The sequence below is a fragment of the Mesoplodon densirostris genome, chromosome 16 (assembly GCF_025265405.1).
Source record: "Mesoplodon densirostris isolate mMesDen1 chromosome 16, mMesDen1 primary haplotype, whole genome shotgun sequence".
Taxonomy (NCBI): Eukaryota; Metazoa; Chordata; class Mammalia; order Artiodactyla; family Ziphiidae; genus Mesoplodon; species Mesoplodon densirostris.
The window spans coordinates 38,700,906-38,725,098 of NC_082676.1; the positions used below are offsets into that span (position 1 = coordinate 38,700,906).

At 40.5% G+C, this 24,193-nt stretch overlaps 1 protein-coding gene across 7 annotated transcripts in view; it reads left to right on the top strand.

Moving 5' to 3' along the window:
* Window positions 1-24,193, top strand: part of GTF2I (general transcription factor IIi) — a 103,853-nt gene that overhangs the window by 5,128 nt on the left and 74,532 nt on the right. For all 7 annotated transcript variants that reach the window (XM_060079525.1, XM_060079526.1, XM_060079522.1 and 4 more), the window contains exons 2-3: window positions 18,815-18,918; window positions 23,560-23,698. In XM_060079525.1, coding sequence (XP_059935508.1) covers window positions 18,820-18,918; window positions 23,560-23,698 — 238 coding nt within the window. In that variant the 5' untranslated portion in view covers window positions 18,815-18,819. The remainder of the gene's footprint in view (window positions 1-18,814; window positions 18,919-23,559; window positions 23,699-24,193) is intronic.

Consider the following 24,193-nt stretch of genomic DNA (forward strand, 5'->3'; position numbering starts at 1 on the left):
GGAAGTAAACACAATGACCGGAAGGAAAACCTCAGCCTGCAGGCTGTGAAAATAAGCCGTCTGGATTCTGCCAGCACCCGGTCCGGGGTTCAGGGAAGAAGACAAAAAACTGCCCTCTTTCCCCACTACTTGTGCTTATCCAAGTTTTGCCTTTTAATAGTGAGTTTCTTTTTTGTGTTTAATGTTACGGTTTTGCGCTCATTTACGTCCGAGAATGTTCATATGTTGGGTGCCGTTGGTGTGGTGCTCACTCCTCGGAATGCGGGGCTCCGGGCAGACTTCTCACCTACCTGCATTCAACTTTGCTGCAAACAATGGCTTGATGGTCCACTGCATAAAAGTGTTCTCCGGGGGTTCAGGAAACAAAGGGGAAGTTTGCAAATGAGAGTGCCGTAGAGTGCCCCGAGGAGGCCGGGTGGTCCCCCCTCACTCCTCCCCGCTAAGCCCTAGGATTTGGGATATCCGATTTTATTTCCTATTACATATTTTTGCTTTGTCCGTTTTCCAGCCACTGTAGTCTACTGCCTTGCACTTTAGTTTCTCCCGCTTATTGGGATCATGGCTCGCACCTGTAGGCTGGAATGACTTTTTCTTCGCTTGAGGCTGTGGAACTCTTTCTTGCTCACATGCAATTACTTCTTTAAAGCCATATCTTATAACGTTGGGTCAGAATTTGTTGCTTCTTCATACAATCAACTTGTTTGCCCCTCCTAGGCTGGCGTCTTTATTTCCTCTTGGAGTGTGTTTGGTTATGCTTTGTATACACGTGTCTGACCTAGACACTAGGTATTAAACTCCTGGAGCGGTAGGGATTAAGCCTTTTCCTTCTTTGTTTTTCTCCCCCTTCCAGTCTACAGCCGTCAAAGTGCTTTGTTTATATTAGTAGCGACAGTTAACGCTTGAATAATGTTTATATGCCTGGCATCGCTCTTAAACACTTAAGGTATGTTTTTTTTTTAAAAAAATATTTATTTGTTTATTTATTTATTTGGTTGTACCGGGTCTTAGTTGCGGCCCGCATGTGGAATCTAGTTCCCGGCCAGGGATCGAACCCAGGCGCCCTGCATTGGGAGCATGGAGTCTTAACCACTGTGCCACCAGGGAAGTCCCTGTTTTTCTTATTTAATATTCATGACAACCTCCTATAGATGAGGAACAAGACTAGAGAAGCTGTGTAATCACCTTTTGGTTACCCACCAAGTAAACCTTGAATCCAAGATTTGAACCTAGGCAGTATGACTCTTCACCCCTAAGGCAGTGGTTCTGAAAACCCAAGCAAGCATCATCCTCCCCTGGCGGGCTTGTTAAAACACAATAGCTGGGTCTCACCCCAGACCTTCTGATTCTGCAGGTCTGGGGTGGGGCCGGAGAATTTGCATTTCTAACTAGTTCCCTGGTGCTGCTGTTACTCCCAGGACAGACAAGTTGAGAGCTGTTCACTACCGTAGGAAGTTAAGTTGTGAGGGAAGTTAATTCTAGATGCTTGCTCTTCATTACTTTAAAACGAGATCTTAACCAAAAGTAATTCGTACTGCTTACTGTAGATTGCTTGGAAAACTGAGAGTTAAGAATTTTTCTTTGTTGGTTACAAAATTAAAGTTTAATAGGTCTCCAGTTTAAAAAGGAGCCATGGATTTGAGTACAGAATACAATTAGAAATCTAATCTTGGCTTTTTTTCCCCTCTCATTCATTTATTTTTTTCATGGCACAGGCATTTATCTCTTTCAAGTGATGCCTAAAGCATCCTATCCCCACCAGAGTCTAAAGATAGGGCCTGAGCTTGGAACTGAGGTAAGCTGGGCCAGGCTGGGGCAGGCAGAGCAGCTGGGGCTCCCTAACTCCACCCTCCCGCCAGTTCCATGCACCAATGATTTGGCTAACTTTTAAGAAAATGGCTACAAAGACTTTGTCATTAAAATGCAGGCTTTGGGCTTCTTTTTCTTGGGGCACACGTCTTGGTGAGAATGATTTTTAGTTTTTTTGGTATAATGGATTTCTTTCTGAGGAAAGTAAGTAAGCTCAAATCAGGTAGGAGTGGGATTAGTTTACGGTAATCTATCATTTTTAAATTTTTATTTATCTTTCGGCTGCCTTGGGTCTTCGTTGTGCTGCGCAGCTTCTCATTGCGGTGGCTTCTCTTGTGGGGCACGGGCTCTAGGCGCGCGAGCTTCAGTAGTTGCAGTAGGCGGGCTCTAGGGTGTGCGTGGTTTCAGTCGTTGTGGCACGTGGGCTTAGTTCCGCGGCACGTGATCTTGGACCAGGGATCGAACCCTTGTCCCCTGCATTGGCAGGTGGCTTCCTAACCCCTGCGCTACCAGGGAAGTCTCTCTTCTATCATTTTTTTGATGATCCATAGATCAATGGTGTGTTCCAAAACATGAAATATAAAAGACAAGGTCCGCGCTCCAGGTTGTTATTATCTAAAGGAGCAGTAAATAAAACACTTAACCTTTTCTGTTATTACTGGTGTGTAGTTATTTGCATTGCATTCTACCTAATTCAGTTCTACCATTGTTTCTTTCTTCATTGAAAACATGAATTTTTAAAATATTGCAGTCCTCTTCATATAACTGCTGTGGTATAATTAACATGAACTTGTCTTAATCACTGGCTTAAACAGATGCTGATAAGTAATGTCTATGTATGTCTGAGGGAAAGCATTTTTTGAAGAGTTGTTTGAGAAGTAATACCCTTTGAGAATGGTATTTCACTTTTCCCGAAATGCATTAGAGGTAATCTACCTGAAAGATAAATACCATGAATTTTATTAATAGCAGTTTACCAAAGGTCATTGGTACCATTTTTCTTCAGAAGTTGTCTACATTTATTAGGGTTAAGCGTATTCATTGTTACTAACTGAAAGAAAGTAGGAAATGCAATTAATCAGTTGTTCATTGTAATTGTAGAGTTGAGTTTCCTTGTAATCAATGGGCTTCAATGGCAGCATAGCAATATGAAGAATAAAATTTGGTTAAACAAAGTGTAGCTGAGGCCACCTGCCTGGGAGAGTAAAATTAAGAATTAGTATTTTAGAGGATGTATTAAAAATTATGGGGAAATTACGGGAAAAAATCATGTGGATAGATCAGAAGTGCTGAAGGTTTTATCTTAATATTCTTCATTTTCCATGCTTTCCTCTTTCTTCCTTTACCATTTTCCCTCTTTCTTGTCTTTCCTTTACTGGAATGCTCAACGATGCAGCTTCCCTGTTTTTGTTTTTTCTTTTTTCCTCTTTGTTTCTACAGTCCTTGTCTTCATATCCCATGCCTGTCTCTGGCACTACTCCTTTGCTTTAAACACTTTGACCTAGTGGGAAAGTAAGAAAGTTCCATATAACCTTGGACTGTCAGAGTTGATGGCGTATTGACTCATGTTCCTTGGTTTAACTTGATGAAAAATTACAGAGGATTTTAAAAGAATTAGTTTATTTAAAAAGTAACTTGAGGGCTTCCCTGGTGGCGCAGTGGTTGAGAGTCTGCCTGCCGATGCAGGGGACACAGGTTCGTGCCCCGGTCCGGGAATATCCCGCATGCCGCGGAGCGGCTGGGTCCGTGAGCCATGGCCGCTGAGCCTGCGTGTCTGGAGCCTGTGCCCCGCAACGGGAGAGGCCACAAAGGTGAGAGGCCTGTGTACCAAGAAAAAAAAAAAATAACTTGAGACAAAATGAATTTATAATTGAGAGAGAGGGAATATGGCTCAGTGGGTATAGACATAGGTTCTTTTTTTTTTTTTTTTAATACTTACTTGGTTGCGCTGGGTTTTAGTTGTGGTAGGCGGGCCCCTCAGTTGTGGCTCACCAGCTCCTTTGTTGCGGCATGTGTGTGGGATCTAGTTCCTTGACCAGGGATTGAACCCGGGCCGCCTGCATTGGGAGCATGGAGTCTTATCCACTGCGCCACCAGGGAAGTCCCCTTATAGTGATTTTTTAAAAATTGTGGTAGGGACTTCCCTGGTAGTCCAGTGGTTAAGGCTCCGAGCTTCCACTGCAGGGGCCGTGCACACCATGTGGCATGGTCAAAAAAAAAAAAGTAGCAAAAAATTGGTAAAATATACGTAACACAAAACTTAACATACAGTGTTAAGTGCACACTTTGTACAGTCACATTGTTGAGCAGCCATCACACCATCCATCTCCAGGACTTTTTCATCTTCCTAAACTGAAATTGCCCATTAAAGAGTAATTCCCATTCCCTCTTCCCTCCAGCCCCTGGCACCTGCTGTGAGGCATGTGGGATCTTGGTTCCCTGACCAGGGATGGAACTGGTGCCCCTTACACTGCAAGCGTGGAGTCTTAACCACTGGACCACCAGGGAGGTCCCAAATTTGACTGTTTTAGGTACCTCACATAAGTGGAATTATTTGGACAGTATTTGTCCTTTTGTGATTGGTTTATTTCATTTAGCTTAATGTCCTCACGGTTCATCCATGTTTTAGGATGTGTCAGAATTTCCATCCTTTTTTATTGTTATAGTGATTTTTAAAGTTTTTGTTTTTATAGTATGGCAAAGGAGGTGATTTTTTTAAAGTACTGTATATGACTATATTATGGTATAATTATATAAGTGGAGAGGAGTGAAGAGTTTGATCCTATTTAGGGTATTTGGTTAAACTCAGCCCTGGTTAGACTGAGCCTGTGAAGATTTCTGATTGTATAGGTCCCATACTTTTGAAAATTGATGTGTGTTTTGATTGCATTTGCATACACTGTCTCTAGAGACCATAGTATCTTTTATTATATGTTAAAAGTTATTTTCTGATTATGTATTTTTGTTGTGTTGATTGCTTCTGTAAAGCTTTTAGAGTACTTTTTCTTAGGGTATGTTGTAAAACAGTGGGGTAGTCACTTTACCCAACTAGATAACTCACTTCATAATTTTTTTTTTACATCTTTATTGGAGTATAATTGCTTTACAATGGTGTGTTAATTTCTGCTTTATAACAAAGTGAATCAATTATACATATACATGTGTTCCCATATCTCTTCCCTCTTGCGTCTCCCTCCCTCCCACCCTCCCTATCCCACCCCTTCAGGTGGTCACAAAGCACCGAGCATAATTTTTTTCTTTATTTGTAGTCTTACTTACAGGAAAATCAGTTTTCTTTATAATAACAAAATGAGTGTTTGAACTATTGTTCACTATTCATTGTCTATGTTTTAAGCTTTGGAAAAGAAGAGATCCCTTACCACATTTGGAACAGTACTCATTTATCTACTTACCCAACATATTGAAGGCCTTCTGGGTGGGTTAGGTATTGTGTGACGCCCTCAGAACACAACCCCCAGAACACAGTCTATTTCTAGGAGAATGCTGGTATGGGCAAATTCTATTGTTTGTTGAGAGCTTCACAATAAAGACTCCTTAGTTCAGTTTGTATATTCAGTCTAGTGTACTTTTTTTGGTATTTGGCGCAAGGTGACTTTTAAACTTAAATTGTGAAACAATCTTTGAGGAGTAGGTTTGATACAAGCAAATTTTCATGCTTGTTGGATGTATGCTTTAAAAGGTGCACATACTATATTTCAAAGCAGTGATTTGTTGTTTATCTTAAATTTACACAGTATTATAGGTCAATTATATCTCAAAAAAAGCTGGGAAAAAAATAAAAATAAATGGTTAAAAAAAAGCAGTGATTTATTTTGACAACTTTCTTATTATTTTTCCTGCCCCATCAGAAAATAGGTTATTTTATTTAGCAGTATTAATTAAAGCAGTTAGTTGGGAAATTTTCATTTGTCAGGCTTGGATTTGGAGAGTTTATAGGTAGATAAATAGGTATTACATATATGTGTATTTTAAAAATAAGTAATTAAAAAATTTTTAATTTATTTAATTTATTTAAATTTTTGGCTGCGTCAGGTCTTTGTTGCTGTGCACGGGATTTCTCAAGTTGCGGTGAGTGGGGGCTACTCTTTGTGGCGGAGCACAGGCTCTAGGCACGCAGGCTTCAGCAGTTGTGGCACATGGGCTCGGTAGTTGTGGCTTGCAGGCTCTAGAGCACAAGCTCAGTAGTTGTGGCGCAGGGACTTAGTTGCTCTGTGGCATGTGGGATCTTCCTGGACCAGGGATCGAACCCATGTCCCCTGCGCTGGCAGGTGGATTCTTAACCACTTTGCCACCAGGGAAATCCCTAATTAAATTTAAAGTTAAGTGCTGGGACTTCCCTGGTAGTTCAGTGGCTAAGACTCCACGCTCCCAGTGCAGGGGGCCCAGGTTCAATCCCTGGTCAGGGAATTAGATCCCACATGCTGCAACTAAGAGTTCGCATACTGCAACTAAAAATCCCACATGCTGCAACTATGGATCCTGCATGGATCAACTAAAGATCCTGCATGCCGCAATGAAGATCCCGTGTGCTTCAACTAAGACCCGACGCAGCCAAATAAATAAATAAATATTTAAAAAAACCAAAATTAAATGCTTACTCAATTTATTGAATGGTTGTGTTAAGCGCTCTGTCAGGTACTTAATAGCTTCTGATACCAACCTTGTGAGGTAAGTACACACATTATTGTCATTTTCCGGATTAGTATATTTGGGATTAAAGAATTCCACAGTCAACCATATCTAATATTGGAGCTAGGACTTGAATTCAGAACTTGGCATGATTCCAAAGCTGCCATTCATAATAGCTTTGCTCTGTAGCCTGCTTTCTGTAAACAATACATTAAAAAGATAAAGATGGAAGTTTTAGGTCACAGTTACTTGATTTTCATTTCCTCTTCCAATTCATACAAAGTTAGAAAAAGAACAAGTGAGCCAACTTATCAACTACCAAATGTTTTTTAAATTTGAAGTAAGGACAAAGGGGCACATTCTTTGTGTATTGGCAGAGAAAGCTACTACTTTTAAAAAATCTGCACTATCAATTTAAAAGTATAACTTACACATTTGTGAAAAATTTCAAACTAGTGCCAAGAAAAGTTGTGGGTCTTCCTGAATAGTTGATAAGGTGTTTGTTTGTTTGTTTGTTTCAAAGACAGTGTTTTGGCTACTGTGACACTCATTATTGAACTTGTGTGATTCACCTTTGGGCAGATTCTCTTTCTATGCCTTCATTTTTAAAATTTTATCATTCTTCCCTTCACCTGGCTTTTTAAAAAAAGATAAAATTTAGCTGTTTTTGTTAGCTATCTCAACAGTATTTTGGAACTGGGGTGGAGAGGGTATAAAGTTTTAAGTATAAAAATAAACACACTTGCAGATCATTTCAAATCTTAACCGTTCAAATGTATTTTGTTTCTTCTCGAGAGATCACTTGGTGTTTACTGATAAAATTACCAGCTTTATTTCAGCAGAAAGAAAAATTTTAGTATCTCAAAATGTAAGCATAGCTTGCTATGAAAACTTAAAAGCCTTGACTTTTAAAAATCAATCTTGATCAAAGGTTTGTTTTAGGGATTTCTAATTTTCTTTCTAAATGGTCTCTTTGGCTCTATTCCTCTTGTTTGCTGCGGTGTATATATTAAATATATGTGTTAGCATATTACTATAAATTGTGATACTTTGTATTCTTTTATTAAATATTTGTAAAATGGAACCTCTGACGAAACGCCAACCTAATTTATTCCCTTTGAAAATACCTGTTAAGCCTATAGAGATAAGCTCTTAGAGATGCGTATTAAAATATTCCTCTGTGTTAATAGGCAAGGAATAAGGAAATTCTGGGAGTTACAGGTCCTAGTGTAGTCTCTGGTAAACTGATCTTATCCAAAATGTTCTGTCCACTTCTGGGACATTGCCTGGAAAAACTAGAGAATATCTTGAGAATGGTGCTGCTGAGGAATATTTTGGAAATCATGTTACAGGTAAAGCACAGGACAAACTGGGGATGCTTGGTTTGGAGAAGAGAATTATGGAGCACGATGCATTCAAAGGGCTCTTTTGTAGAAGAAGGCTCTTTTAGGAGGCAGCAGTGGCTGAGACAGATTTGTTGGTTTGTTTTTAATATTTATTTGGTTGCACCGGGGCTTAGTTGCTTCAGGTGGGCTCCTTAGGTGCGACACGCAGGCTTCTTAGTTGTGGCATGCGAACTCTTGGTTTCGGCAGGCATGTGGGATCTATTTCCCTGACCAGGGATCGAACCCAGGCCCGCTGCATTGAGAGCGTGGAGGCTTAACCACTGCGCCACCAGGGAAGTCCCTTGAATTTTCTTCTTTATCTAAGATTGTAAGTTTTAAGATTGAAATGGAGAAATGTTTGTTGAAAATAACAAAATAATAGCACAAAAAAGAAGTAAGACGTAAATGGAATAAAAGAAACAAGATCAGTGTTATGGGTCCCCCCCCCCCACCTCCCACGGACTGAACAGCCTGACCTGAACCTTAATTTGAAGCAGAAACACGTTGAAAATTTAGAATATTTTAGAAATCAACATAATCAGAAATACTGAGAATCTCAGTTTTTTTGTTTGTTTTCGTGTTTTTTTTTTTTTTTTTTGCGGTACGCGGTCCTCTCACTGTTGTGGCTTCTCCCGTTGCGGAGCACAGGCTCTGGACGCGCAGGCTCAGCGGCCATGGCTCACGGGCCCAGCCGCTCCATGGCATGTGGGATCTTCCCGGACCGGGGCACGAACCCGTGCCCCCTGCATCGGCAGGCAGACTCTCAACCACTGCACCACCAGGGAAGCCCGAGAATCTCAGTTTTTTGTTAGAGTGATGATGGCCTGTGTGAAAGTATTTTAATTTATTTTATTTATCTATTTTTGGCTGCCTTGGGTCTTTGTTGCTGCACGTGGGCTTTCTCTAGTTGTGGCGAGCCAGGGCTACTCTTCATTGTGGTTCATGGGCTTCTCCTTGCGGTGCCTTTTCTTGTTGCGGAGCACGGGCTCTAGGTGCGCGGGCTTCAGTAGTTGTGGCTTGTGGGCTCAGTAGTTGTGACTTGGGGGCTCTAGAGTGCAGGCCCTGTAGTTGTGGCGCATGGGCTTAGTTGCTCTGCAGCATGTGGGATCTTCCCGGACCTGGGCTTGAACCTGTGCCGCCCTGCATTGGCAGGCGGATTCTTAACAACTACGCCACCAGGAAGGTCCCTGAAAGTGTTTTAGAGTTCTCTTTGACTCACTGTAAAATTTCTTTTTATTGTTTTGCTGTTCAGCATTAACGGCAAGGATCAGTAAATTAAAAACAAAAGTGTGGTCAAATAAAAACACTTACAGGGAATTAATTATGGGCTTATTTTGAGGTAGAATGGATCAGTACAGTAAGGACACAGATAAACCTAATCCCTGAAATGGATCTCCAATAAGAAACACAAGAAGATTTTAAAGAATGGCTGGAGTCTGTTTTCAGAGACATAAAAGAAGGCATTGCTTCTATTAAACAGTAGCTGACAGGATAAAAGATAAAAAGATGAAACAGCAACAGGCCAATTAAGTTCAGCTTTGAACTTAAAGGAGAATTAAAATCAAATCAGGGAAACAAAAGATGAAGTCAAAAAAAAGTTCAGAATTGAAGAATTAAGGAAATTGAAAAAATGGGAAAGAAAATGGAACGGACTCTGGTAGCTATTATTTTTGTGTACTGGCACACTTTATCAACCCTTTTCTCCTGATAACAGTGTCCTGCTTTGCCTTTTAACTGCTTACCTTCCTACTCCACGTGGTTCTGGCTAGACTGCCAATCACACTGTATCCCAGGTAATCTTGTTCTGACTAGCCACGTGGGCTTGGGATAGGCTCGTGGGCTTGGGATAGGCTCATGACACAAGTCCCCAGAACTTTTGTGCAAAAAATAGCAAGAAGATATGATAGGCTGCTGCCTCTAGGATCACGGTATAGATGTGTGGTAAGCATAAAGGTGCATGTGGCCATCATTGTCTTAGGAAAGAAACCCATCTGCTCAAGAAGTGAGGCCTGCAGGGAGGGAATAGAGAGAACTCTAATGATACCTCTTGTGTTCCTTGATCTAGCTGTGTATAGAATCAGTGCAATGTTTAGGCTGAATAGTTAAATAAAACAGTAAATATTCCTTTGTTCACTTGTGGTGGTTTGAATTGGGTATTTGTAACCTTGCAGTGTAAGATAGTTCTGCTAATTCATAAATTGTTCTTGAAAATAGAAGACTATATAAGTAAGGTGTGGTTCCCAGAGTTGGTGGGACTAATAAGAATGTTCTAGAATTATAAAACAAAACTTTTGTAAAAATACCAAAAAGTTGATAAGATAGGAATTTTGAAGAGCTGTTATGAGAAGCTAATATTAAAAGGAAAATGGGGGAATTCCCTGGCGGTCCTGTGGTTAGGACGCCTCACTTCCGCTGCAGGGGGCATGGCTTTGACCAGGAACTAAGATCCTGCAAGTCCTGCGGCACAGGCAAAATTTAAAAAAAAAAAAAGGAAAATAGGAACTAATAGTAGAAGTGAGAATCTCTTTTGCCCTAAGGGCATCTGCCAATTTCACCATATGAACTTGAGTTTTGAAAACCATGTGAGATGAGAGGCTGAAATCAAAGCCCAGAATCTGCACAAAATTCAGGGGACAGATAGACCCTTCCTCTCAATAAGTTGAGACCTCAAATTGGTTAAGGCTGATTAAGAAATAAGCCAGCTTGCATCCCTATTTGTGGCCTGGGTTAACATCTCTGGGTGATCCGAAGAACCTGAAGCTTTGGATTATGGTGATGCCAGGCAGGTATTGTTCCCAGATAACAGGTCTCATATTTAAAACAGTGTTTTGATGTAAAACGACCAGCATACAGTAGAAGACAATCAGGCATACATGGGAACGAGAACTGTGAGTATGAGCTAGAACTATGAGAAACATCAGAAATACACCTGCAAAGACTTTAGATTTTTGAATTATCATAGACTGTAAAACAACTACCCGTACTATGTTTAAAGAAATATGTCGAGCTTGAAAATCTTTAGGGAGTAGGAAACTTTAAATGTGACATGGCAACAAATAGAAATTGTATAAATGAAAATTATAAACAAAATAAAAAACCTGATGGGTGGTTTTAACAACAGAATAAGTATAAATGAAGAAGGAATTAGTGAAATGGAAGATAAGTCAGAAGAAAGATAAGTCAGGGAGGGAAAATGAGAAAAATTCAGAAGAGGGTAAGAGATTTAAGGATTAGCATACATTTAGTCTGCGTCTCTGTGTAGGATAGGAGATGGGCAATGGGACAGAGACAATACCTAAAGAGATAATAGCTGAGAATTTGCCACTACTGAAAGGTGACAATCCTTAGCCCAGTGAATGATAAATGTACTGAATAAAAGGAAATCTACACTACACACACACTATACAGAGTGAAACTGTAGAAACCAAAGACAAAGAAAACATCTTAAAAACAGCAGGGGTGAGGATTGGGATTACCTTTAGAAGAGATTCTAGATGACTTCTGAATAGCAACAATGGAAGCCAAAATATAATGAAGCCAAAAGATAATGAAATAACCTCAGTGTGCTGACAGGAAGTATTTGTCAACCCAGATTCTTATCCTAGTTGAAAGTATCTTTCAAAAATAAAGAATTTTTAGCAAACAATAAGTTTGCCATGAGAAAGAAACTGTAAAGGATTAACTTTAGGCAGAAGGAAAATCTGAGATGCAAGAAAGAATGAGCAAAGAATTTCATAAATATGTATGTGGTTAAATCAAAATGAAAGTTAAATTGTTCGAAATAAATAATATTGCATTAAGAATACAGAATCAAAATACATATACACAAAAGCTGAATAATAAAGGAGCTATATCCACATAATAATTATCAGAATTCTGACAGGTTATGCAATGTGTAGTCATCATCAGAGGTCAGTTTAGTAATGGGCATAGGACCCTAAGCAGATGAGTCACTCAGGAAGAAATAGAGATGATAAAACTATGAAAAGTGTTTCTTTAGTAAGCAAAGAAATTCAGCTGTTTTAGTAATAATGAGGTATTCATAGTGATTAGGTCATAGTTCTCCAATATGTTGGTGAGACTGATGAATTTAGTGTTTTTAAACATTTCTGGTAGCAATGGAAAAATTTTAGCGTTATGTATTAAGCGGTATAAAGAATTTCGTGCTATATTTCAGTATTAAATTTTTAAAATACAGAAATAAAAGGGCAAAAGCCAATTTTATGAAGATGTTGGGAGAAATTGTATGATTCCATTTCAATGGGCTATTATGCAGCTATTTAAATAACTTGTTCTGTAAGAATATGTAACATGACAGGTAGATGATGCTAGTTGATCATTAAGGCAAGGTCACTGTACTCATAGTGGGTTAGGCTCTTTGTAATTTTACTAATTATTCTGAGAATCTGAGTCCCAGATGTCTTGTGTATGCCTTTTAACTTTACTATATCATAAAACTGTACTTCTCTGTTCCTTTTCTGTGTTCTTTTTCTCAGGCAGGCTACATTGGTACTCTGTTCTATGGGGATACTCTTGTAGCAATAATCCTTGGAGATTGGGACTTCCCTGGTGGTGCAGTGGTTAGGAATCTGCCTGCCAGTGTGGGGGACACGGGTTCGAGACCATGTGGTCCGGTTGGGTCCTACATGCCGCGGAGCAACTGGGCCCGTGTGGCACACTACTGAGCCTGTGCTGTGGAGCCCGCGTGCCACAGCTACTGAAGCCCGCGTGCCTAGAGTCCGTGCTCCTCCGCAACAAGAGAAGCCACTGCAATGAGAAGGCTGCACACAGCAATGAAGAGTAGCCCCCGCTCGCAGTAACTAGAGAAAGCCCGCGTACAACAACGAAGACCCAACGCAGCCAAATAAATTAATTAATTAATAAAAAGAATCCTTGGAGATTGGCAGTGAAGAATGCTCATACAGAGTTGGGATTGGCCTTTGTATCCTGGCTCATGTTCCCTTAAGTTTCTTTTCCATTGATTAGTTCATTCTTTTGCTATTGCTACTACCGTGGTGGCTCAAGAGGTCATGAGAATTTAAAAGTTTACTTAACATAGTTTAATTTCTATAGCAGTATAGTTTTTGTGATAATGGAAAAGTTCCATATTGTGGTTCTTCACTACAAAAGTCACTAACTACATGTGGCTGCTAAACACTTGGACTGTGGCTAAAACTACTGAGGAACTGAAGTTTTAATTTTACTTAATCTCGATTAAATTTAAATAACTACCTGTGGTTATTGGCTACCATATTGGATAGCACGTCTCTAGAGGGATACCTTCCAGTTGTTTCCTTGACTGCTGATTTTCTGCCTTGGATTACTGCCTCCTTCCATACAAAGAGAGATCACCATTTCTCTCCACACTACCTCTCCTTTACCAAGACAGCATCAGAGATAAGACAATGGGGAATAAATACATTGTGGTACAAATCCCAGAAGTCATTTTCTTGTCTAACATTGGGCTCATCTTTTTTTTTTTTAAAGTTAGTTTCCTGTAGTGCGTGTGTATGTTTTTTTAATATTTATTTGTTCATTTTAATTTTTTTTGGTTGCAGTAGATCTTAGTTGCGGCACGCAGGATCTTTGTTGGGGCACGCAGGATCTTTGTTGCAGCATGTGGGGTCTTTTTTTTTTTTAACTGTGGCATGCGGACTCTTAGTTGTGGCATGCAGACTCTTAGTTGAGGCATGCATGCGGGATCTAGTTCCCCGAACAGGGATCGAACCCGGGCTCCCTGCATTGGGAGTGCGGAGTCTTACCCACTGGACCGCCAGGGAAGTCCCTGGGCTCACCTTCTGAATTGTCTCAGTTCAGTTTTTCTGTGTTTAAAAAGATTAAAAGGGATCTACCATTTTTATATTTACTGTTTTATGGAGGACATGATCATTTTGGTCATTTTCCTTTTTGCTCCAAAGAACTAACTGTCCCATTTTAGGTACTTTAAATTTTTGTTTCATGGTCACTTTATTTTAATTTAATTTAATTTTATTTTTTTGGCCATGCTGCGTGGCGTGCGAGATCTTAGTTCCCTGACCAGGGATTGAACCCGGACCCTGGGCAGTGAAAGCGTGGAATCCTAACCACTGGACTGCCAGGGAGTTCCCCATGATCTGTCTATCTTTTCTTTTCTCTTCTTTTCTCTTTTCTTTCTTTTCCTTCTTTTCTTTCTTTTTTTTCTTTCTACCTACCTACCTATCTATCTATCGCTGCATCGGGTCTCAGTTGTGGCACGTGGGATTTTCATTGAGGCAGGTGGGATCTTTCGTTGAGGCGCGTGTGGTCTCTCCGTTGTGGCACACGGGCTCTAGTTGAGGCCTGCGAGCTCAGTAATTGTGGCACGTGGGCTTAGTTGCCCCACAGCGTGTGGGATCTTAGTTCTTCAACGAGGGATCAAACCCGCGATCCCTGCACTGGAAGGCTAATTCTTTACCAGTGGACCACCAGGGAAGTCCCCCCATGGTCTTTTTAATTGGGAGACTTCTGAGTTCTGACAGGATAGATATAACAGATCATATCCTGGTGATATTTGTTGTTCATTTCAAGTGACACACACACACACACCCTGGTGATATTTGTTGTTCATTTCTAGTGACACGCATGTACACACACACACACACACACACACACACCTGTTTAAATTAAATCAGAAAAAGAGTTCATGGTTCCTGCCGTAGTGGCTTATGAGATGCTATCTCCTTCACAAGTCTTTTTTTCTAGGCTCCCTGGATACTTCCATTTTGCTTTTCTTCTCTTACTCTTTCTCCCTCACAGGGTGGTTGTAAATATTAAAAAGATGACTAACAAAACATGATAGGTATATTTAAGTGTTTATTTCTTTTTTGTTTATCTTGCTCTTATTTTAAATTGAGTCATTTTATAGGGTCAGAGGTGAAAGGAACCTTCATGGTAAGTGATTGATTTAGAGTCTCCGTTCATAGAGGAGGATCCTGAGGGCCGTTGCCCACTGGAGTCCCAGAGCAGGTTGGTGGTCTGGGGAACCCACAACCTGGCTTTCCTGGCTCCTGCTTCTGTGAGGACCAGCCCATCATGCCTCATGGTCTGTAAGCTTGCGTCACCAGCCTGACCTCGTGTGTCCTCTGGTGTTCATTGTTAATGCCACTGTGTGATGGCAGTTTCTTTCTGGCAAAGGGAACAGGAGAGGATGCAGTCATTGGGTTAAGGGTGCAGGGAATGTTCCATGAACAGTGTTGACTAAGGACTATCCAGGGAAATGACCTCTTGGGACAGGCAAAGAACAGTTCAGTGAATTTCTTTTGTAATCCAGATACAGCCATTTCTAGAGAGCAGAAAGCCCCAAACAAAATGCATCCTTCCCCATCAAACCTGACTGGACTTGATCACCTCCAGGGTTCTTACCATCAAAATGTACTAAGATGCTCTTGAAAAGTTCTGGTTATGGAATAGGATTTCTCATCGCCTGTGGCATCCCCACAGGCTGTTGGTATGGAGTCCCTGCCATTTCTTATCACACACTGAATGTGATTGACATCATAGCAGATCTGTGGCAATTGAGGGTGAGAAGTGGAAATAGCAGTAGGCAGAAAGTTGTCCTAGTGTTATGTTCTGCCTCTGATAGTGGCTGTATGACCTTGACAAATCATTGCATTTGTAAAATGAGAACATATCTTTTTCTCCTGCTGGAGAATTAAAGGGAAAGTGAGACTATTAAGATATATTATGAAAAAAAAGATATATTATGAACTTTCAGAAATAATGATAGTATATTCTAAGTGAAGGTTATTATGGAAAAATAATATGCCTTGTTGTCCATTTTGACTGAGCCACATTTTACTATAAGTTTACTTAAAACTTACTTATCCAAGAGAAAAGAATAGGACCTAGGCTGTTATGGAAAATAATTTCTATCATCTAACCATTCTCTTGCTTGATACTGCCTTTTCTGTTTTGGGAAACAAAATTCTTTTTGTTAACAGCTATGGGGATGTGTCAATTTTTTTATTATAAAATTTTATTTCGTAAGTATGTGTACTTCATTAGTTTTTGATGCCCAAATCTAGCCTAGCAGTTAATTCAAATGCTAACACATGGTGGAGCTAGATCACAGTTCCATTTATTTATTTATTTATCTTTCTGTCTGTCTATTTATTTATTTATGGCTGTGTTGGGTCTTCGTTTCTGCGCGAGGGCTTTCTCTAGTTGCGGGAAGCAGGGGCCACTCTTCATCGCAGTGCACGGGCCTCTCACTATCGCGGCCTCTCTTATTGCGGAGCACAGGCTCCAGACGCGCAGGCTCAGTAGTTGTGGCTCACGGGCCCAGTTGCTCCGTGGCATGTGGGATCCTCCCAGACCAGGGCTTGAACACGTGTCCCCTGCATTTATTAGCAGGCAGATTCTCAACCACTGCACCACCAGGGAAGCCCCACAGTTTTTAATAATAGGGAAATCATCCTCTTTTTTTTAAATTGAAATTTAGTTGATTTACAATACTATATTAATTTCAGGTGTACAACATAGTGATTCAATATTTTTATAGCTTGTACTCCATTTAAAGTTATTATAAAATATTGACAATATTCTCCTGCGCTGTACAATATATCCTTGTAGCTTATTTATTTAATATAGTAGTAGGTACCTTATAATCCCTTAGCCATATCTTGCCCCTCCTCCCTTCCCTGATGATCTTTAATAATAGGGGAAAGATTTACATACATTTTTAGCCAAAACGATTTTTCATGGTAACAGCTCAGCGTGTTCTCTAATATTGGGCCTTCAGTTAAGGAACACCCAGGTGTCTTTAGTAAATTAACTTATATACACAGATTTATCTTTAGAATTTCTGTTTATGCTTCCAGTCATTAATTTTTTAGTCATCCTTTCATATTAGTTTCATTTGATTATTTGGTCTCCTGCTAAAACCTAGAATTAACCAAATTGAAAAGGGGTACTTTTTAATAGGCATCTAATTTGCATGCTATTTATAGAAAGAATTCTTTTAGTATTAGAATTTTTAAAAATTTGCTTTAGGGCTTCCCTGGTGGCGCAGTGGTTGAGAGTCCGCCTGCCGATGCAGGGGACACGGGTTCGTGCCCCGGTCCGGGAGGATCCCACATGCCGCGGAGCGGCTGGGCCTGTGAGCCATGGCCGCTGAGCCTGCGCGTCCGGAGCCTGTGCTCTGCAATGGGAGAGGCCACAACAGTGAGAGGCCCGCGTACCGCAAAAAAAAAAAAAAAATTTGCTTTAGGTTTTGGCTTCTTAGAATGTCTTTATGGGATGTATTTTTGCCTTTAAATTTTTAAATTTTGATGAAATATATATGATATAAAATTTACCATTTTAACCATTTAAAAATGTACAGTTCCCCTGGCATTGAGTAGACTCATTGTGGGGTTTTTTTTCTATTAAAAATTTTTTTTATACATCTTTATTGGAGTATAATTGCTTCACAATGCAGTGTTAGTTTCTGTTGTACAACAAAGTGAATCAGCCATATGCATACATATATCCCCATATCCCCTCCCTCTTGAGCCTCCCTCCCACACTCCCTGTCCCCACCCCTCTAGGTCATCGAAAAGCACCGAGCAGATCTCCCTGTGCTATGCTGCTGCTTCCCACTAGCTAGCTGTTTTACATTTGGTAGTGTATATACATCAATGCTACTCTCATTTCACCCCAGCTTCCCCCCCATCCCTTGTCCTCAAGTCCATTCTCTATGTCTGTGTCTTTATTCCTGCCCTGCCACTAGGTTCATCAGTACCATTTTTTTAGACTCCATATATATGCGTTAGCATACGGTATTTGTTTTTCTCTTTCTGCCTTCACTCTGTATGACAGACTCTAGGTCCATCCACCTCACTACAAGTAACTCGATTTTGTTTCTTTTTATATCTGAGTAATATTCCATTGTATATATATATGCCGCATCTTCTTTATCCATTCATCTGTCAGTGGACGTTTAGGTTGTTTCCATGTCCTGGCCACCATAAACCGTGCTGCAGTGAACATTGTGGTACATGTCTCTTTTGACCTTCACATTGTTGTGTGACCATCATCACTGTCTATCTCCAGAACGTTTTTGTCATCCCAGACTAAAACTCTGTATGCATTAAATAATAAATTGTCATTGCTCCCTCCTTCTAGACCCTGGCAACCATCATTCTACTTTCTGTCTCTGTGAATTTGATTATTATAGCTAATCTCATGTGAGTGGATCACACTACATTTATCCATTTGTGTCTGGATTATCTCACTTAGAATAATATATATATATATATATTTTTTTATGCGGGCCTCTCACTGTTGTGGCCTCTCCCGTTGTGGAGCACAGGCTCCGGACGCGCATGCTCAGCGACTATGGCGCAGGCTCAGCGGCCATGGCTCACAGGCCCAGCCGCTCCACGGCATGTGGGATCTTCCCGGACCGGGGCACGAACCCATGTCCCCTGCATTGGCAGGCAGACTCTCCACCACTGCGCCACCAGGGAAGCCCTAGAATAATATTTTTTAAGGTTCATCTATATTGTAGTATGTATCAGAACTTCATTCCTTTTTTTTTTTTCGTGGTACGCGGGCCTATCACTGCTGTGGCCTCTTCCGTTGCGGAGCACAGGCTCCGGACGCGCAGGCTCAGCGGCCATGGCTCACGGGCCCAGCCGCTCTGCGGCATGTGGGATCTTCCCAGATGGGGCACGAACCCGTGTCCCCTGCATCAGCAGGCGGACTCTCAACCACTGCACCACCAGGGAAGCCCTGACCTAGTTTTATGGAGCTAAAACTAGATGGAAAGTTGAGGGTTAGATTCTCTATCTTATAGGATAATAGGAGTTTGGGGCAAATATTGATAGATTACTTGGTTTTGAAGTCTTATTTTTTCTCTTAAGCAGGAAAACTGTAAATTAGGCAATTTACGGAGGACCCTCACAGCTCTAAACATATGTTGAGCAAGACACTGAATTTCTACCACTCACTTTCCTAATACTTCTCTTTTCTAGGGATCATGGCCCAAGTAGCAATGTCTACCCTGCCCGTTGAAGATGAGGAGTCCTCGGAGAGCAGGATGGTGGTGACATTCCTTATGTCTGCTCTTGAGTCCATGGTGAGATGGCTTTGCAGTTCTATAAAGTTTTCCATAGTTGGATAAGATTGGGCTTGTGAATGAGATTGATTTGTTTTTGGAAAACGTACACTGTGTCTATTATTTTTAATAAATACATATTGTTTTTGCTTGAGTAATAGTTATGGATTTAAGCCTTTCAAATTTTATTGCATGTTTCAGAATGTTTTTAACTTATCTGAATGTGTAATTTTTTACATTTAATTTCAATTTTTTATCTCCCAGTATCTTAGGCAATCCCTTGTTTTGTAAGCATTAACTTTGAATTTAAGTGTAATATTTGAAGTTACTCAGAATGAGTTTGTATATTATAGTGTGGTGCTGGTGTCTTATTGTATCTATGTAAAGAACATTACCACAATTTTGGGCCATAAGAGCATATTCACTATTTTACATCTATTCTTTTTTTTTTTCTTTTTGCGGTATGCGGGCCTCTCACTGCTGTGGCCTCTCCCGTTGCGGAGCACAGGCTCCGGATGCGCAGGCCCAGCGGCCATGGCTCACGGGCCCAGCCGCTCCGCGGCATATGGGATCCTCCCAGACCGGGGCACGAACCCGTATCCCCTGCATCGGCAGGCGGACTCTTAACCACTGCGCCACCAGGGAGGCCCTATTTTACATCTATTCTTTATTTTATTGTGCTACGCTTCACAATTGTCTGAATTCTGTGACCTTCTACCCAATAAGTAGTGTGTTAACTCTTTATTTTTAAAAAAACTTGTACACATAATTGCAAAATATTGAGTAGTATTCTTTTGCTGTACTTTTATATTACTATCATGGTAGTAATTCAGTTGGCTTATCATGTTTTTCTGAATATGTATTTGAACTCATAGATTTAAGAAACATCAGACTTAAGTATTTTCTGACACAGTGAAATTATATATTCTAAGCAGGCGGATGCTGTGTATTTCCTGTCTTAAGCATTGACTAGTATTATATAGCATTTAACCTCACAGTTCTCAATATGACATAGTTCATGGAATCTTTTTTGTTTTTCCGTTAGGGCATTGTTTTTCTTCTTTCTGCTATATAAGAATTAAAAAAAATTATCTCCTTGGGCTTCCCTGGTGGCGCAGTGGTTGAGAGCCCGCCTGCCGATGCAGGGGACACAGGTTTGTGCCCCCGTCCGGGAGGATCCCACATGCCGCGGAGCGGCTGGGCCCGTGAGCCATGGCCGCTGAGCCTGTGCGTCCGGAGCCTGTGCTCCGCAACGGGAGAGGCCACAACAGTGAGAGGCCCGCGTACCGCAAAAAAAAATAATAATAATAAAATAAATAAAAAAATTATCTCCTTAAAGAAAGAAATTTTAGAATGGTTAGTGGCTATGTATACTATTACTTTTTTTTTTTAAGTATTTATTTATTTGGCTGCACCAAGTCTTAGTTTCATCATGTGGGCTCTTAGTTGTGGCATGTGGGATCTAGTTCCCTGACCGAGGATCGAACCCAGGCCCCCTGCGTTGGGAGCATGGAGTCTTAACCACTGGACCACCAGGGAAGTCCCTACTATTACTTTCTTTTTGTTTTTTTTTTTCCTACTATAACTTTCTGTCACTTATTTCTTGCTTTTGGTCATAAAGTTAGCCAAAATTTGTGGCTGTAACGTTAAATAATTTAGAGATTAAATCCTATTCTGTTGATATTAAATAATTTTCTTTAATACTGCTCTCTGTGTAGGATGAAATAGGGTCACATAGGACCAATTCCCTTCCTTAGAATGTCTTTATAGTTTTCTTATCTTTGGCAGAAGTAAGAGGATCTCTCCTCCTGTTCCCAGTTGTATACTGTGAAGTATAATTTACAGGTGTATAGGTCAGCTTCATCCTTCTTCCTTTGGCCCATGGATTTCTTTGATCTAATCCTTAGACAGTACATGAATCTTGCTTTACTGTTCCGTAAATACTGCCTTTGGAGACAGGGTTGTCTAGCTAAGAGTGTGGATAGTGCAGCAAGAATGCACCCTCATTTATCACAAGGTAAGTAAATAATAGTTCCTTACAGGTGAGCAGCCATGGTACATCTCATAGATATGTACCATATAACATATCATAGAAATGTCATATAACAAAATTACAGTACAGCATTGTTCGCCATGTTGGGAACAACTGTCGGCTCACCTCGGTCACAAGTTCTCCACTGTGGCTTTATTACAGTTCAAAAGATTTCTGATCGTGACAGTAGGTATAAAATTATTTATTTGAGATACTGTTTTTAAGCGATATTATTCAAGTAATTTCCAATTAAGAAATTAGAGGGTGGTAATTGTACAAATCAAAAACAAATGGAGGGGGCTTCCCTGGTGGCGCAGTGGTTAAGAATCTGCCTTCCAATGCAGGGGACACGGGTTCGAGCCCTGGTCTGGGAAGATCCCACATGCCGCGGAGCAACTAAGCCCATGCGCCAAAACCACTAAGCCTGTGCTCTAGAGCCTGTGAGCCACAACTACTGAGCCTGCACTCTAGAGCCGACGAGCCACAACAGCTGAAGCCTGTGCGCCTAGATCCAGTGCTCCGCAACAAGAGAAGCCACCACAATGAGAAGCCCATGCACCGCAATGAAGAGTAGCCCCCGCTCACCGCAACTAGAGAAAGCCCGCGCACAGCAACCAAGACCCAACGCAGCCAAAAATAAATAAATAAAATAAATAAATTAAAAAAACAAAAAACAAATGGAGGAAGCTGTAGTTTTCAACAAATGATGCTGAGAACATAGGTTCTTTAGGGGGAAGAAAGTCTTTATTATGCAAGTTAAACTCTAGATGAGTAAAATTTTAAAAAAATTGTCATATTAAGATAAACTAAAAAACCAGAAGAAAATATGTATAATTATATATTTAATTCCATAAACAGCTTTTCTATGCCTAAAATCAGTGAGGCACTGTTATGCATTAATAGAGAAACACTTAACATAGTAGAAAAATAAGCTAAAGTTAGCCTAATTTACAAAAAACTGTCCAAGGTACAATACTCTAATTTATTTTATTTATTTTTGTTAATGGCTGTGTTGGGTCTTTGTTGCTGTACACAGGCTTTCTCTAGTGTCGAGTGGGGGCTACTCTTCGTTGCAGTACGTGGGCTTCTTATTGCAGTGGCTTCTCTTGTTGCAGAGCATGGGCTCTAGGCATGCGGGCTTCAGTAGTTGTGGCACGCAGGCTCAGTAGTTTTGGCTCGCAGGCTCTAGAACACAGGCTCAGTAGTTGTGGTGCACGGGCTTAGTTGCTCCGCGGCTTGTGGGATCTTCCCGGACCAGGACTCGAACCTGTGTCTCCTGCACTGGCAGGTGGATTCTTAACTACTGCGCCACCAGGGAAGTCCTAAAGTACCCTTTTTAAATGGTTCTGCAAAAGTTGCACAATAACATTTGCTAGGATATTGTGAGTTAGCTCTTCTAGAAGTGCAGATGGGAGTATCAACTGATAAAACCTTCTTAGAAAGCAATTTTTAGTACGTTTTGAGAACCTTAAAAGTATTTACTTTCAGAGTCCCACAGAGTTTTTTGGCTGTATTGTTTCATGTCTCTGACTCTGTTCTGAGAAAGTCACTCAAGAAACACGTAAATATTTTGTTCCCAGATTAGTATTTCATTGTTATTCTTAGGAGTGATAATTAGAATCAGCAACATTTTCAATAAGGTTTGCACTAAATGAATTATTGTTTATCCATAAAATGGAATGGTATATACTCTATTAAGAGTTTAAAGAATATTTAATCTCATAGGAATATAGTCAGTAAAAGTATACTCATCTAAATGGGATTCCTGGTGTATACATATGGAGATACTTCTGGAGGTGGGATTATGTGATGGAATTTGTAGCGTGGCTTCCAGACCCCACCTCCCCCATTCAGGACTGATGGCACTGATCCCCCAGTTTCTATGAGTGTCAGAGGCTCCCTTGCCCAGCATCTTTCCCCTTCCTTGGGGAGGCCTGTCCCAGCTCCAGAATTTCTGCGGTGCATCTGTGGCAGCTGTTGATTCCCCATTGGCAGAATCCGGCCCCCTCCCAGTGCACAGCTGTTGTTATTGGGAGTGCTCGCCAGTAAGCCTGTGTGCAACTCTGAGTCTGTTTCTTGGATATTTGACCTATAACAGATTACAAAGGATTTCTGCCTTTTTTCTTATAAATTGTGTGATTTCTTCTCTTTAAAATCAGGGTTGTTGGGACTTCCCTGGTTGTCCAGTGGGTAAGACTCCATGCTCCCAATGCAAGTGGCCTGGGTTCGATCCCTGGTCGGGGAACTAGATCCAGCATGTATGCCACAACTAAGAAGCCCCACATACTACAACTAAAAGCCCTCATGCCGCAACTAAAGGATCCCGGATGCTGCAACGAAGATCCTGCGTGCCGCAACTAAGACCCGGTGCAGCCAAAATAAATAAATAAATAAATATCAAAAAATAAAATAAAATCAGGGTTGTAAACTATCTGTTAGAAAGAGAGTTCCCTTAAAAAAAATGGGGACTCTGTTGTGTATATGATAACTTAAGGCCCAAACTAGGAACTTCATGTCATCCACATTAGGTATTAAGGCAGGTCAAGTGATACGATTTTTTATTCATCGAGCAGAAACAGTGCTTTTAAACATCTGTATATAACATAAGATTTCCTATTTGTGTATTTCAGTGTAAAGAACTGGCCAAGTCCAAGGCGGAAGTGGCCTGCATCGCAGTGTATGAAACAGACGTATTTGTTGTTGGAACAGAGAGAGGACGTGCTTTTGTCAACACCAGAAAGGATTTTCAGAAAGATTTCGTAAAATACTGTAAGTATTGTATTATCTTCGGTATTTCATAAATATTAAACCTAAATATTTATGGATAGCACATCGTATTCTAAAGCTGAATGAAATTTATACCCAAAAAAGACTTTCTGAAGTCTATGGAGACATTTCAGAATGCTCAAAGTGAATCACTGACATGGTAACATATTAGGGGAAATACTGAAGAGCTTAAGAAAAATGGTAAATGTGTATTGTACTGTGCTCCTTGCTTGACATTACTCTGGATTAGTGAAACATGTTAGAAGGTAGAGAAATGTCAAACTTATTAAAATTTCTTATTCAGGTAAGCAGGTCTTTCCCTGATAGATGTTTGGTGCGTTGGGGGAAAAAAAAAGTTTTTCTCTGTGCATTAAATTTGAGTAAGCATGAAGCAAAGTTAAACAGGTCTTCTTGACTCCCTCAGTGGAATCATCTTATCCTCTGTCCTCAGTCAGTTTCAGGAGTTCATCTAAGTAGTGTACTTAGTTGATACCAGAA